Source organism: Polyergus mexicanus, unplaced genomic scaffold (assembly GCF_030449975.1).
Source record: "Polyergus mexicanus isolate NDT 795.1 unplaced genomic scaffold, iyPolMexi1.0 SCAF_2, whole genome shotgun sequence".
NCBI classification, from domain to species: Eukaryota; Metazoa; Arthropoda; class Insecta; order Hymenoptera; family Formicidae; genus Polyergus; species Polyergus mexicanus.
The window spans coordinates 937,481-953,196 of record NW_027223322.1 but is presented as its reverse complement, the minus strand read 5'-3'; the positions used below and the strand labels follow the sequence as shown (position 1 = coordinate 953,196).

The window sequence follows — 15,716 nt, the reverse complement described above, 5'->3', positions numbered from 1 at the left end:
AAGCAGTGGTATCAACGCAGAGTACTCGTTTGCACTTATTGCGATCAACTTTCATTTTTGAACCTGTGTCATTTGTTTGTCTATTATTTATGTTTGATGATTCTGATTCGAAAGAAATAACAGTATCATAAGAATTTGATATGTTTGACTTCCTCAAACAATGTGACAATCTTTCTCGTACAGTAATAGTGCTGATTTTTTTAATATTCACTAAAAATTAAAATAAGATCATTTACAAGAATTTCTCGAATATTCAATAAAAATGTACAAAAAGTTAGTTTTTAGATAATATATTCCATTTTATTATTAAAAAGAAAAGTTTATAATTCTGTTTGATTAAATGTACAAAATGTAACATTTCCATCATCAATAAAAAAAATAAAAAAAGAAAATCTATTCACCTGTCTTATAAGGTTTTTGTTGTTTACCAGTAGCAAAAATACAAGATACGGTACCCACTTTTCTACGCACGATTCTGTATTTATCTTCTCCGAATTTTATCGTTTTTTCTTTTAATGATAGCAATTGACCCTGCAGATTGCACTGTAAGACCTACGGAATTTATAAATTAACATTTTAAGTAATCTAAAAAAATATTTACTTCAAGACTATTATTTTATTTTTGTATAACTTAATGGAACTTCAGGAAACAAATTAAAATTTATTGCATAATTAGATGCTAATTAGTAACTAATTTCTTCAATTATTCGAATTTGCTTTTCCTATAATGGCAGGAAATTAATATTAAAATTGAAGATGCTAATTGCATTGTGATAGGACTTTTTATATAATTTGTTAAATCATTAGCATTCCCATGTCTTAAGAATTGGTTTTAAGAATAAATTGGTTATTTACTTTATTTGGAACATTCAAAATAAAAGCTTCGTCATCTTCAGAAAGATCCGCCAGTGTAAAACCCGCTGGTATCGTTTCTGCAAGTAACTTTTCGTCTTCGATTAGTTGCTGTAACTGAAAAGATAATAATTTAATTAAATAATACTCGTCAAATAATATTCGTTTAAGGAAGAAAATTGAGGGAAAAAGTGAGTTACTTACATTGTATGGTCTATAATGACTAGAGATATCAAGCTGCACATTTGAACAGTTTGTCGATACTCGTTTGTTTTGTTCATGTCTAGGTTTACACCATGTTCCAAGTTCGCTCATACAATCGCTCATTCTATCTTCGCTTTTATCACAAAAATTCTCTTTGTTTAATAAAGATTTATTTTTTGAAAATTGATTTATAGATTCTTCATTAATGCACGAAATGTTATTTTCAGAAACTCTCGAATGAAAACTTTCTACATCTTCTATACTTTCATTCTGATTATCATCGTTGTATACATTTCCACAATATTGTATTTCTTTTAACGAATTTTGGTTTACAGTAGATTTAAATGAATTATTGTTTTCATACGTACAGCTCGTTAATAATATAGTTTTATCATCTTGCTTTCTTATCTCTTTTTTTATGTTTGGTGGATCTTCTTTCTCTTTTGTAGGAACTGGTGTGGTTTCTTTGCTGCATATATTACTGTCTTTGCTACAACAGCTTGTACCAGAATTATCATGCTTTTTTGATGTTTCAATGGTTATATATTTATCATCACTCTGACTAGAATCACTGCTCACAACCAAGTTTAATTTTGCCTGCTGCTGAAGCCACTTTTTAGTTTCAGGTGATACGTAATTTGCATTATCCTCTTCATTGTCAGTTTCCAATGTTATTGATACATTATTATCAATTTCTTTTGCTTTCGATATTTCTTCTTGGGAATTAATATCATTTTTTTTAATATTTATATTATTATCTTGCTTGTTTATTATTGTATACTTTTTATTGATAATTTCACTATAAGTAATTTTAGGTAACAATTGCTTCTTTTCAATATTGCAGGAATCTTTTAGTTTCACAGAATGTGTCTTATCTTGATGATTAATTGAATAAATCTCTGTGTCCTTATCTATCTGGTTTGATTGAAAGAAATTTGTTATTTCTTGTTCAAAGGACTCTCTTTTTTCATTATCTTGTTCCTTTAATATATTATCGCAAGATTTTGAATGTACGTCCTTTATACAATCCTCCTTAGAAAATAACAATTGCATATGAATATCAGATGAATGTTCTAGTTCCGTAGAATGCGATTTTTTATAAGAATTAATAGATTGATTCAATAAATCATTCTTATTTTTGTGATTTATCAGGTAAATTTCTGCATCCTTATCAATCTCATTTAATTGAAGAGAATTTATTACTTTTCCATCAGAAGATTCTTCTTTTTTACTATCTTGTTCTTCTAAAATATTATCACAAGATTTTGTATGTACATCATTTACTCGATCTTCCTTAGAAAATAACGATTGCTGCTTATGAATATCGGGTGAATCTTCTGATTCCGCAGAATGCGTTTTTTTATAAGAATCAATAGATTGATTTAATAAATCATTCTTATCTTCATCATTTATCAGATAAATTTCTGCAACCTTATCAACCTTATTTAATTGAAGGGAATTTCTTACTTTTTCATTAGAAGATTCTTCTTCTCTACTATCTTGTTCCTCTAAAATTTTATCACAAGATTTTGAATGTATATTCTTTGCATCATTTTCCTTAAGAGATAATGATTGCAGCTTTTGAGTATCTTCTGCTTTCATAAATTTCGTTTTATTTTTCTGATTCGTTAAAGAAATTTTTTTATTAATATTCTTATCAATTGGATTTAATTGGGAAGAATTTTTCTCTTTTTTGTTATTTTGTTTCTCTAAAATGTTATCATTATTTATATCCTTAGAATTTTCTAAAGCAATTGTTTCGACTTTAGCAATCTTTTTTATATTAATATGTCTTTTAGATACACTAACATTACATTTTGCTTGCAATAGTTTCCTCTTTGGTATGTTTATTTTCATATTCCTGATTCTGTTCTCCTCTTTATGCTTAGTGTTAACCTTCCTTTTGAAGTCCTTGCAATCTTCTTCATTAAAAATATACCTTTTAGGATCATCAACTGAATGTTTGTTCTGTATCAAAGAATTGTATATAATATCATAGTCAGTATCGGATAGATTATCAGAATTATCAGTATCAGTATCATCAATCACGTTCCGTACAACATTAGTCTTTAATTTTACATACTGCTTGTAATCTTTTACACCACAATATTTTTTTATTTTGGCGTTGAGTGTTTTTGTTCTTCTTCGTATTTTTGACGATGGCGTAAATTCATGTATCAATGAATTGCCAATCATTCTATCTTTTATACGATTGTCCTTAACAATCCAACCAATAGTCTCGTGAGAAGACATGATGTTTTATTTTATATCTAAAATGAATATAAATAAAATATTAAAAAAAAAAAAAAAACGTATTCCTCGGCAAATAATTTAATTGCGACGAAAACAAAGAATGGTCACATGGCCATAACAAAAACAATACAAATATATGAGCTTTTTAGAAATGATTGATTAATTATAACTTTTAAATAAAAATATTTTCTCTCAAAAAACGAGAAAAATCAAAAATTTGAACATACCATTAATGATATAAGATGCGTCCAGTTCAAATCACTGATCTTTATACGTAATTGGACATGGCATAGGGTGAAATAACTGTAACCAATTGAAGCTAGAAATTGTGGAATCTTTCTAGAATATTAAGTTTTTCCATAAATGCGCTTTATTTCATACTATTTTCGCTTCAAAATGTAAATTTTTTATTCACACACCCACGCCGCTGTTTTTCGTGAGACCATTTTCCTAGCTGGTATAGTGGCGCTAACTGGATTCATTTTAGAGCCGGAAGAACTACATGGCCAGATCCACTTTTTGATGCCATGATAAAACGACCGGTTGGTGCATGTCCGTGCTAAATACATTTTGTGGATGAAAAATGCGGTGAAATATTATGGATTTATTAATGTTTTATTAGCTGCGGGTGATGTTTTGTCATTCTAGTATGTACTATAGAGATAATAAATTATATAATAGAGATAATAAACACACATATACCAACCGCGGTTGTTTAGCACCGAAAAGTAAATCGATTGTGTATATCTTTGAAACAAAGTGAAAATTACTAAAGTGAACAGATTTACTAGATTTCAACAAATGAAATCGTAGATACTCTAATGAATTTACTTACTTTTGTAATTTTCACATCGTTTTAAAAAACGGTGGCATGACCCCTCTCAGGCTTTTCTTTGATACAAGCATTTGATTGACCAATCAGGACAAAAAGAATAAAAATTTATTTATTTTGATTGGTTAATGCAATTCTTCGAAGCATTTCTAGTGTCTTCCCGACGGCAGCCATAGCGATCCTCAAACTAGGAGACCTCCATCCTAATCGGACCAATCACAACGATCGCTGCTTAAGATTTTTTCACTAGACCATACGCGATTTACCGATCGAAGAAACTAGCAGCATTTTCGACGCTCTTCGCGATACATATTGAGTTTATCAGTCATCATTATGAAAAAATCATATTTGAATCGAATATTGCTCCGTATTTCTCGCGATCATTATTATTGACTAAAATTGAATCTCGAGCGCGAAAAATGCGCGAGTGTCTTTTAAACTGTCAAATTGCGTATTTGCCATAATTTATCGAATATTACGTTTATAATCGTTACTATTATAATTTCACTATTACGATTTCGGCAAGTCTACTTCTACCTCGGAGTTTCGTGAAGTTGATAAAAAATGTTTTTCGTTTCTTTGACATAGTTATTTTTAAGTTATATTTTTTTAATTCATAGACACATACACGTACGACTTCGTCGATAGTACGAAAATCGCATGTTCGATAGATTTCAAATGGCAGTGATTTTACAAAATATCGTCGCGACCAATTGTGTTCGAATCGCTCCGTATTTTGCCTTTGCAATTTTTCTGGTGAAAAATAAATCTTATACGCTAAAGATTATCGTGAATGTCTCTTTAAAGTGTCAGATGCACTCGTCGCAGGACATTAAATGTTATGTACAATTGATACATATAGAAAAATCTACAAATAGAATATCAGGTAAGAAACGTGTCTCTGACGAAAAGAAAAAAAATATAATTTTATCTGTGCTTCATTTATTTTCTTCAATAATGTAAAATTGCGTTAATACGAGATGCATATGTTACAATATTTCACAATGCAACATCGGCATGATCGTGAGTACGATTACGGGAAACGATTGAGTTTGAGTTGTGTTGCTTTCATTTAAACGCGTAATCCTGTACGAATCGTCCTTTGGTCTGTAAACAGTAGCGGATTTTGCAGGAAACTTAAAAAAAAAAGTTTGGTTTATAAATATATAAAGAACATTCCTTATTTTAACAACACGAATACATATATAAGAGTTATTTAAATAAAAAACTACGTTTCAAAAATAATGACAATAAACATGTAGAAAAATCAATATAAATTATTATTTTCAACGATCGGAGAATATTGAAGCTTGTATTGTGATGTTAATGTATTATAAGTGGACCTGCATACACCATTGTTTGCAATTATCGACTATTGAATGCATCAGAATCAATTAGATTTCATTATTTCAACAGAAACTCGATTTCGTGTTATTCACTTCCGATTGAGAAAACAATCGCGCACGTTCTGTTATTCGAATATACGGTGTAAATTATCTGGTATAAATAGAGAATACGAGAATTATATATATTACAAAAATATACAGCGTCGCTAAATCAACGCCAATTACATTGAATCTTAACAACCACGATTTCTTATTTCTACACTAATTACATAAATACATCTTATATACATCCTTCACGTATGATTCGTGTTAGTTGATAGAAACGATTGCATACATATGTGTGAGAACTTATTATTTTGAAATAAAAACACAAAAGATTATATATATGTATATGTATATCTAATCGGCGGACACAATTGTATCATTCTTCTATCTCAACTGTCAAAATTACATTTATGCACATTTATTTATGCACATTTATTTATGTCGTTTGTATCCAGTGATATTTTTTTAAGCAAGGGTAACTGAATAGTTGAGATTATAAAAATCATACGGTTTAACCAAAAAGCGTTACAATCATCAAATTAATCAGCTTAATTTCGTTAACACCAGGCTTCTACACACAACTGAACTTGACACCTGAAAATTTAACAGCGATATAAGTTGTGAAATGAAGATATCCTTCCGAGATGCTCTTTTACATTGCAATCGCGTTGTAATAGTTGACTTTTTTACGTTTTTTACAATCATACAAAACTTTCATATTGATAAATATATATTTAAAATTATTAAAAATATGAATTTTTTAAAGACGTTCTCTTTAGTTATTTTTACATAAGGAAGGAAGTATGTATTTTATCGTATCGTTCTCGGAATCGATATGCGCTCAATCGGATGATTATACATAATACCATGTTTAAATAGAATTAAATGTGTGTACCATCGTCACTGGAGTAGCAATTATGGCAGTGGAGCTTATGATTTCGGACGCGCACGTCCGTACCCATCAATCCATCGCCGAGACGTACGTGGCATACACAACATTTGAAGCACTCCATATGATAAAACAACCGTAGACTTTCGATTATCATTGCGGCGCCACGACCTAGAGACCATAAAGATATCATGTTAATAAGTATATATAACGGTGAAGGAATATTCGAGAAAATTTATTCAATTACCTAATTCCTCTCCGCAATGAGAACATTTTTTCTTCCCGCTCACGCTTAGCATTTTTTCTTGATTCCCATTGTTACTCGTGATTGGAGGATTATGTGTTTTTTGAGATTGTAATGTGTACTGTGGCGATTGATGTTGCACAGTCGTCAAGTGTTCTTGAGTGTGAACCTGTTCTGATCTGAAATCATAAAAAAAATTCTTTCATAAAGCGTAATTGAAACAAAATTTTGGAAAGAAAATATATATATATATATATATATATATATATATATATATATATATATATATATGTCATAAATAAGAAAATGCTATTCTTTATTTATTAAAAAAATATTATTTTAATAATAAAAAATGATATTTTTATTATTGACAAATTTTTATAATTAAAATGTGTGTGAATCCGTTTGTAAATCGTCAAATATTAATTAAATATACCTTTTTCTAGTCGAAAGAGGTTTCTCTTGCGTTTTATTCTGTACTCTTTGCGTTAGAGTTTGTATAATAGAATCAGGTAGCGGTTTGCTATCCATTCGAGTTGGAGCATTGTATGGTACGGAGGTGCCAGTTACGTGCGGTTGAGATTTCCGCGCCGGCGATCGTTGATTTCTCTCATTAATCCTCCTTTGTTCTGCCTCCTATCGAGTGGGAGAATATATTAGAATAATAATACGTAACTAATTATTTATATTTATCTGTATATCATTATATACTATACACTATTCAATATATATTCAATTTTGTCGGAAATTTAATACAGAAAAAAATTTAGCTAAACATATTCAGGATAAAATATTGAGTTTTAAAGAAAGTGGGTCCTCAGAAAACTAAATAAATCATTTCTTAATTTTCTGTGCATCGGAAAGCTAAATATGGAGTTATATAAAAAAATTGATGTTTGCCAGATAATTTTTTGATACGTACTTGAATGAGCCAATGTTGATAATTTACATCGTGAGCGCCTCTCGGCACGTCACTTTTCCTCCGCTGAACCCATTGATCACCTTGGACAATTCGTGGTCGCGGTACTGCGCTTAATGCCTGTAAGGTTTGTCTAGACATTTGCTGACCAGCGTGATTCGCGAGCATCGTTGCCGATGCATTCTCTCGAATCGATGCGTCTACTTGTTGGGGGATCGAATCCGCGGACGGTATACGGCTGTTTCTGTGGATTCGGGATTAAATAAAAAAGATCAATAATTTTTTTTTTTTCGATCATATTATTTCATGACGTGGAGAAAGTTAGAGTAGCACAAAGCATTTACAATACATTATCTGTATTTACCTGATAGTGACGTCTCTTTGTCTTTGATCTAATATACGTGGTTTAGTAAGCGGAATCGGTGGCGGCGGTGGTCTCCTTCTTGGCAAGTCTTGAAACTGTAAATTTGGCATCGATGATCTATAATTCACTGTAGGCGTATGATATTTGTATTGTTGCGTATTCTTAATAGAATTCTGCGCAACGTCTTGCAAGGATTTCCACTGTTCCTGTAACTGCTCCGCTAATCTAAGTTGTTTTTGCTCACGATAAGCCAAATTATTTCGTTGTCTTTTTAATTCTTCCTGTTCCAATTGCAGAAGTTCCCTTTCTACTCGCAGCACTTCCTAAAGGGATAATATGCAATGTCTTTCTATAATTGTATTTTCTATCCTTATTTATCTATATGCATTATCTATCTAAAATATTACGAGCGATAAATAAAATTTTGATATGGATATTTATGTAAAAGTTCAGTGCAAACAAGCGATTAAAAAATTACAATTATTGCCTTACCCCGGAAGGAAATTCATCTTCGTTGTTGCACAACCCAGCACCGACCAATGCTTTGTTCTGCGAATAATTAGCAATAATCCCTCCATCAATATTTACACTATGCTATATACTTAATTTGCACTATCTACTATTCAACAATCAAATCCTTCGGGTAATGTTGCAATAAGAAGCGATTTCTGCGATGATTTTCATAAATAAAAAAAATAGAACGAAAACAACATTGTTCGAAGGATATGTGATAATAACATTTTTTCAAGCTATCGGTTAAAAATGCGTGCCACATATACTAAAGGAAATATGTGCAGTTTCAAGTTTCTTGGAAACGAAAAAATTGACAGAGGAATATCACAGAGAGAATATAATCGGAAAGATAGTAGGGGGTCTCGTTCTAAATTCACTATCTACTTTCTAATATCGGCTTATTATTTCCTCATTAGCTCGTTGCTCGATGAAAAGAGCCGAGCGATTGGCCTTACCTCTTGCTCGCGAATTTGACTTTCCATCGTTCGGATGCGCAATTCTTCCTTACGACACGCATCGACGACTCTTCGTTCTTTCTCTTCAATCTCGTTCTGCATTCTCAGTTGTTCCGACTGCATCTTGAGTTCCGCGTCCTTTCGCTTGTCCCCGACGTACTTCGCTTCCTCCTCTTTCGCCTCCTCCTTCGTTCGCGCTTGGGTCTCCCGCTGTTTCGCTGTCTCATCGTGTTGCTGTTGCTGCTGCTCATGTGAGGAAGCATCTTCCTGTTTGCGTGTATTGTCGTCCTTCTTGCGAAACGCGTCCTCGTTGCAGCGCAGTATCGCCTCTCTCTCCAGTTGCATCTTCTCTTCCTCGAGTTCGCGCAATTTGTGAGCCAGCCTTTCCCCTAAGTCACTGTAATGATGTGATGACTTGATGACATATTTCTTCTTAATTCGTATTAAACGTTATTTTTTTAACAAACAAGGGCCAGAAAATATTTCAGAAAAACACAATATTTTTCTGATTGGCATTTTTTTAGACCCTCAAAAAAAAAAAAAAAAAAATATATATATATATATATATATATATAAGAGAAAAATTTCATGGCATCGACAGATTATTTGTACCTGTTATACTCGCGAATATCGCCGTATCGCCACTGTTCTTCTTTCTCAAGAACCTCCATGATCTCCCGCTCCTTTTTCGTGATCTCGTCCTCTTCGGAAGAGGTCACGCTAGCGCCGAAAGGCTCGCTGCTCTGTCTGCTGTGCTGCGACATATCAGGACTAACGGGTTGCTTCGTCCAGTCCTCGACGTGGCCCAACTCGACTCCAGAGTCTCTTTCGTGGCTTGAATCTTGCTCGTAGTTACTGTCAGTGTCGTAGGAGCGACGATGAAGTTGCTCTATGCGTCTCTCCTCAGCGAGAATCGCTGCCATGTCAGGTGGTTTCGTCAACGTCAACTCAGACTCGAGATCGTCGTCGTTGACCTGCTATTAACAAAGCGCGAAATATATCTTAAAATAATATTCGTTCTATTAAGAGAGAGATATATAAGATTTATGAAAATTGCATACTTTAAAGCACAAAGATGAAAAAAAAAGAGAAAAGATATACTATATGAAAAATTGTAAAAATCTTAAAAATTGTATAAAGAAATTAAGATTTTCAAGATATAAATAACAGATTTTTATTTTCACACTTACCCCTTCAATACCGAGAAAATCCGACCGCCTTGTGCGTAACTCTTTCTTTATTCTACGAGTAGAGTTTAATCTTTTGAGCGGCTCTGGCGAAGGATTCTCATCGTCGTCTACCGGAGGTGGTGGTGGCTTTTCTTTTGGTGGTTCCATACTCGTTGGTGGATTCAGAAGAAAAGATTGATCAGCAATTATCTCCTCGTCAATAGATAAAGTAAGTGGCAGAATCTGTAAATGTGCCAAAGATCAATTAAAAAGAATTCAATATTGAAATCAATATAATTTTACTTTATCGATTTCTCTACTTTTTCTCAAAAAAATTCAACAATTAAGAAACTTGTTTAACGATCTACTAACTTGTTTGGAAATCGGCGAAGCTGGGTTCGGGTTATGCAACGTGTCGACTAGACCAATTTCTTGTTTCGTCAAATTCAGATTCGCCGATCGCTCTAGTGGACGATCGACTGTCGACTTGACAATTGAAGCAATAGACGGGTCATGCACATCACTATTGACGGTGGACTTTTTCGTAGTGACGGTATTAGTACTGATGATAGTGGCAGACATCTCGACACTGGTCGACATCTCCGTCGTTTCGTGCTGCTCGTGTTCGACTATTGAAGTCATTAGGCGGTTCGCAGCTGCCTCCTCTTGGTCCGTTTTCTCGATAACGATCCGTTCCTGAGGAGACGAATCACAATGTACTCCGAGAGCTGTACATAAAATGCGGGCCGGGATCGTGTACCGCACGAATTTTGCAACGTTACATTCTATGTAAATCGACGGATCGTTTAAAACAATGTTTCTAGAAAAATCCACGAAAATTGTAGGCAAAAAAATTTTGATTAAGAGACATCTCATTTCCAGCATAGTATTCTGACAATCTCTGTAATTAATATTTCAGAAATATATAAATTATGTCATTAAAAAATATTGCATCTCAGTTTCACACAATTATTCTAATTAATCTAAATATTTAAGAAATGCTAAAATATATATATTTAAAAAATATTTAAAAAGAAAAAAATGCTTTTAAGATTCTTGAAAATTATCTATCCATAATCATTATATTATACCGTCATTAAATGATATAATATAATGTCTACTTGAACGTCACGGCAGCATTGTCGCAAGCGCCTCTTCTCAGAAGTCAAACTTGCATGAAAAATGTTGGGAAAAAGTTTCGCGCGCACTAGATGTGTAATTCTTGCCGTGAGAATATGCGGGTATATTTTACCAGGTCGATGCGCGTTGCATAATGTTGCACGTCTGATGGATCTCGCGGATCCCTGCAATTATGTGTGCTTTTCTCTGCGATTTGATACGCCTTTACAAAGGAGATACGAGCGCATTGCGAAAACATCGATAAAGCATTAATTTTGAATAATGATCCGAATAACAATGGTTTACGTTTACCATTTGTTAGAGCCGTCATATTATGCAATTTTTTTATATCACGGATTCTTCAAATATTTGTCGAAAAAAATATTATTGCATATAATTTATTAACTGTTAAATGCGATACGTCGTTGCAAAATATGTGGATAACATCGGGCGTTGATAAATGTTTCTTGCAGAATGTTAATATAAATTAATGTGCTAAGCACACACGAACGATAATAGGTGATTGGTAAGATGTTGTTGAATAAAAACCTGTCAATTCTCAAAACTGTTTTTTTTTTTGCATGCACTGTAATATTTTTTATAATAAAACTTATAAAAGCACCAAAAGATTCTAAAATTATAAGCGACAAAAGAATGAATTTTTGTTAATAAAGTTTTAGAGATACAAATAAAGACCAAAAATAAAAAAATAAATACGTCCAAAATAAATAATGGAATTATTTAATCAACTGTTGAAATGCATTAAATGTTAATAAATCAGTTCAAAATTAATGTATGTTGCATATTCTAAAAAACTTTTCAATTCTCTACAATTCTTGTCTCATTTCTATTCTATTTTTCAAGATCTTTTCTTTAAAAAATTGTATTTCAATGTAAAGATAACATATCACTAAGCTAGTAGCTTACTTCGAATTTTTAAAGCGGATACACGAGTAAGTAACGTTCATAGGCCGTCAAAAAAGAACTACATCAAAGCAACGATCACATAATTCGCGTATACTTCAAATACTATAAATGAAAAAGATCGCACTTTATTAACGCGCCCGTTCAGTTTAGTATCCCTTACCTTACGATTCATACTCGCAAATTGCATGCAGGGACGGTACACACGCGGGAGAAGGAGAAACTACGTTCACTTTCTCAATTTACAAGCGGTATATCGTGCACACGCCTCGAAAATTGTACAGCCACTAGATCACCGTGATCTCAGGTGTTGTCGGACTGATTAAAAGGCTTTGCGAGCACATGACATGATAAGGTCTTTCGGCGGTTGAGATAAGAGAGATACTTAGCCTCCGTTATCGCGAGGCTCGAATTCTCCAATGAAGTGCGGATATAACGCGATACGTAATTTGTCAATTAAATATGGTAATTCGATTCTACATAAGATTGATAAGGAAGCGATTCGACCAGGGTCTATCTCACGTATATAGCGGCAAATCAAGCGCGTGCCTAGGGCTCGCGATAAACGATAATGGAGATATGTAAAACAAGTACGTATAATGTAGAGATTTTAATTATCGAATAAAACTCTTTTTCTTTATATTTTTTATTCATTTGTATCTTTTTTTCTTTGTTTATTATTAAAATAGAAAAAGTAGAAAATTTCTAGTAAAATATTTCTCCGAAGATAGACCCTGATTTCGAAGAAGCTCTCCGTACAGCCATGCGTGTCTCGTGAAATTTGTACGATTCGTTCTGGGATCTACTAAAAAAAAAAAGCCGTTCGCTGACACGGTATTCTTCGGGGCTAACACACAGCTCAGGCAAATCGCTGCTTGCGCGATGCAATCAAAAATATATGACGTCTTACCTCTTCAGCGTATCGAGGACGAGACACGTGGAAAGAAAGCGATCGCGAGGCTTGCGCGCCAACAAACGAGTAACAACCGTTGATGGAAATATCATTGACGGTGGCATGGATACTTTTATCATCGGTATATCAACATGAACTCTTTATTAATAATTAAATGTCATCGCGATTGACCTTTGACTTTGCGCGCGTCACGAAAATGATGTATCTATCGTGTACTTTGAACGCGATTGTTATTAATAGCGCATATTTATGTACTCTGCATCGACAAATTTTAATTACTGGACGAATTTCATGCTAATAATTCAATTCTCGATTGGCGCCAATTCGGAATTGATTTTCTCAAGTGATTAATATATCGAGAAGAAACACATATTAGAATAATTTTTTAAAATAATAATATATAAATTGATAAAAGCAAAATAAAATTTTTTAATCGAATAAAATCCATGAATGTGTGAGAAAAAAAATACAACACTGCGGATGTCGTTGGCCAGTGTTTTGTATCTTATGTATTTCATCGTTGCTCGTTCTCTTTCGCGGTCGACTACAATCCATGACAATTAATCATAATCGCGCGTCAAGCGTCGGCGAGTTCTTTTAAATTCGCTACAAGTGAACCGTTACAAGTGAAGCAAGTCTTACATTTATGCGTTTGCTCCGAGAACCGTTTGCACCGCGATATCGCCTATACAGTTTCTCGCGCGATAATTCTAATCGCATGTACTCGACTTAATACGATTGATCGCATTCGGTAATTAAGATTGGAGGAGCGATTGAATGTTATCACAATGGCTTATTCTCTCGTACGATCGATTTTAGCAATCTTCAATCTTAAAAAGTATTTAAAAGTACTCGTTTTTTCCCTTTTTTTTTATTATAGTTTAACTTTCCCAAATTATGATTTGTATAATTTAAGAAAGTTACAGTGAAACTACGATCGACGTTGCTAAAATCGGTCGTCGATATCTTCTTTAAACGGCATATGCAATATCCGACAGCACTTGGACACCTGCTGTTACGTCGCAGACATACCGCAAACATAAACTTTATTGCAAATCGTTATGCCGTTATAATGTATATAGAGTAACCGTTACAATGTACAAGCGCTTTTGTATATATAACCCGATTAAATTCTATATAATACCGGTGATTATCTCATACCTTCGCACCTGCCTCGCGCCTATTTACACGATTAACAGACAGTACGGTTTAAGTTTAATTTTGCACTCGCGCGATATGCGTAATAACGTAGACGTGATAATGACCTGTGCGTTATGCTAATCCCTTAATAATAATAATAATAATCCCTTCTCGAAGGATTCCAAGAACTAGCGGCAGAACTCGCGAGACCGGATGACTCTTATAAAAATGTAAACGTTTTAACATTCGACTCATCGGTTGATAGAGAGAACACCGGTTAAACCGCAGCCACAATAAAAATGCTCACGGCATCATTCTCTCAATATGTCACATATTGAAAACTTGACGTTTCTCGCACTCCGTAGCCCCTCCCAAGATGTAATCTATGTACAACATCTAGCACGGTTTGTCTAGAGGCTGATTGAAAGCGGAGGACAGTACTAGTTATTGCGAAAAAAGGAGCGCACTTTAAGACTTTTTCGAGGCGTTGCCGGCTTGCTGCTGATCGTTTCTAACCTCGATCACAGAATCCTGCTTGTCCGCGTTTATCAAGCGGTTCACCGTGATGAACGGCGTCACTGGCGGCGTAGGAGTCTTGCCCTGAGGTACTACAACCTTTTCGCAAACTTCCACCACGGTTCGACGTCGTTCCGCAGGCAATAGTGTCTCTTCGTGGCGTCGCGTGTTTCCTGAGATGAGTCTCGACGAAGGAGAGGAGGGAAGTACAAATTGTTCCGCTGGGTTCGGAGAAGAGGAAGATTCGACGATGGTCGCGCAAGTAGGAAGAGCTGTTTCGGACATTCTCCGAATCGGGCTGGAAGTCTGATTTGTCGAAGACTTTTTACTCGCACTGGACTCCTTCGAAGGCGAAGTTTTGAGAGCGGACGAGATCAAGACAGAGTCGGAAGGTGAGGACTTGACAATTTTGCGAGAAAGGGGAGTGGGAATCTTGGATATCGTTCGGGAAGACGTAGGTTTGGAAAACGGAGGATTGGTTTCGAGGGAGGGACCGATTGGAGTCGTTATCGTTTTGACGGAGGGGAAGGATAATTGGTAAGTTTCCGCGCTAAGAATGACATCCGAGGATGGCGGAGACGGAAGAGTGTTGGAGGAAGAGTGTTCCTTGACAAGGTTCTGCCGCTTCATTTGGCCAACGAATTTCGGTATCGCTTGCTCGATGGAGAGTTTCAAACTGGCTGATACTACAGACTCGTTGAGACTCGGTTCGGAATCTGTCTTGAGCTCGGCCGCGTCTTTGCCGAACGTCTGCGATTTCGAGAAGCTTTCGGAAGTTATTTCTCGCGAAGGTACCTTGGAAATCGGATGAGTGGCCGCGCGACACACCAAGGTATACGAGCGAGATGTATTAGGATTAGTAGTGGTCTCTAAGTGCGGCTGTGATTTGTTAGTCGATAGTTTTCCAGAGCTGTCAGCAGTACCCTACAGAATCAGAGAGTTATACCCGATTTGTAGTTATTCAACCATAACCAGAAAAAAGAGATGTAAAAAGAAAGAAAGATAGATAGCAAAGAGTT

The 15,716-nt window shown here is 34.4% G+C and overlaps 2 protein-coding genes across 9 annotated transcripts in view; both read right to left on the bottom strand.

Moving 5' to 3' along the window:
- The window catches only part of LOC138941383 (putative leucine-rich repeat-containing protein DDB_G0290503), a 3,825-nt gene extending 476 nt beyond the window's left edge, over positions 1 to 3,349 (bottom strand). Inside the window, exons 1-4 of the mRNA XM_070310986.1 lie at positions 1,057 to 3,349; positions 856 to 969; positions 402 to 552; positions 26 to 210 (exon numbers count right to left, since the gene is read on the bottom strand). Of these exons, the coding sequence (XP_070167087.1) occupies positions 26 to 210; positions 402 to 552; positions 856 to 969; positions 1,057 to 3,309 (2,703 nt within the window). The 5' untranslated portion in view covers positions 3,310 to 3,349. The remainder of the gene's footprint in view (positions 1 to 25; positions 211 to 401; positions 553 to 855; positions 970 to 1,056) is intronic.
- A 1,705-nt stretch (positions 3,350 to 5,054) lies between these two features.
- Positions 5,055 to 15,716, bottom strand: part of Smash (smallish) — a 55,955-nt gene continuing 45,293 nt past the window's right edge. For 5 of the 8 annotated variants that reach the window (XM_070313096.1, XM_070313106.1, XM_070313086.1 and 2 more), the window contains 12 exons: positions 14,698 to 15,621; positions 10,458 to 10,781; positions 10,107 to 10,328; positions 9,529 to 9,893; positions 8,917 to 9,313; positions 8,441 to 8,497; positions 7,949 to 8,271; positions 7,588 to 7,828; positions 7,102 to 7,301; positions 6,669 to 6,844; positions 6,428 to 6,592; positions 5,055 to 6,126 (listed from right to left, as the gene is read on the bottom strand). In XM_070313096.1, the coding sequence (XP_070169197.1) occupies positions 6,104 to 6,126; positions 6,428 to 6,592; positions 6,669 to 6,844; positions 7,102 to 7,301; positions 7,588 to 7,828; positions 7,949 to 8,271; positions 8,441 to 8,497; positions 8,917 to 9,313; positions 9,529 to 9,893; positions 10,107 to 10,328; positions 10,458 to 10,781; positions 14,698 to 15,621 (3,417 nt within the window). In that variant the 3' untranslated portion in view covers positions 5,055 to 6,103. The remainder of the gene's footprint in view (positions 6,127 to 6,427; positions 6,593 to 6,668; positions 6,845 to 7,101; positions 7,302 to 7,587; positions 7,829 to 7,948; positions 8,272 to 8,440; positions 8,498 to 8,916; positions 9,314 to 9,528; positions 9,894 to 10,106; positions 10,329 to 10,457; positions 10,782 to 14,697; positions 15,622 to 15,716) is intronic. The other 3 variants (XM_070313067.1, XM_070313116.1, XM_070313123.1) reach the window with 3 other exon arrangements.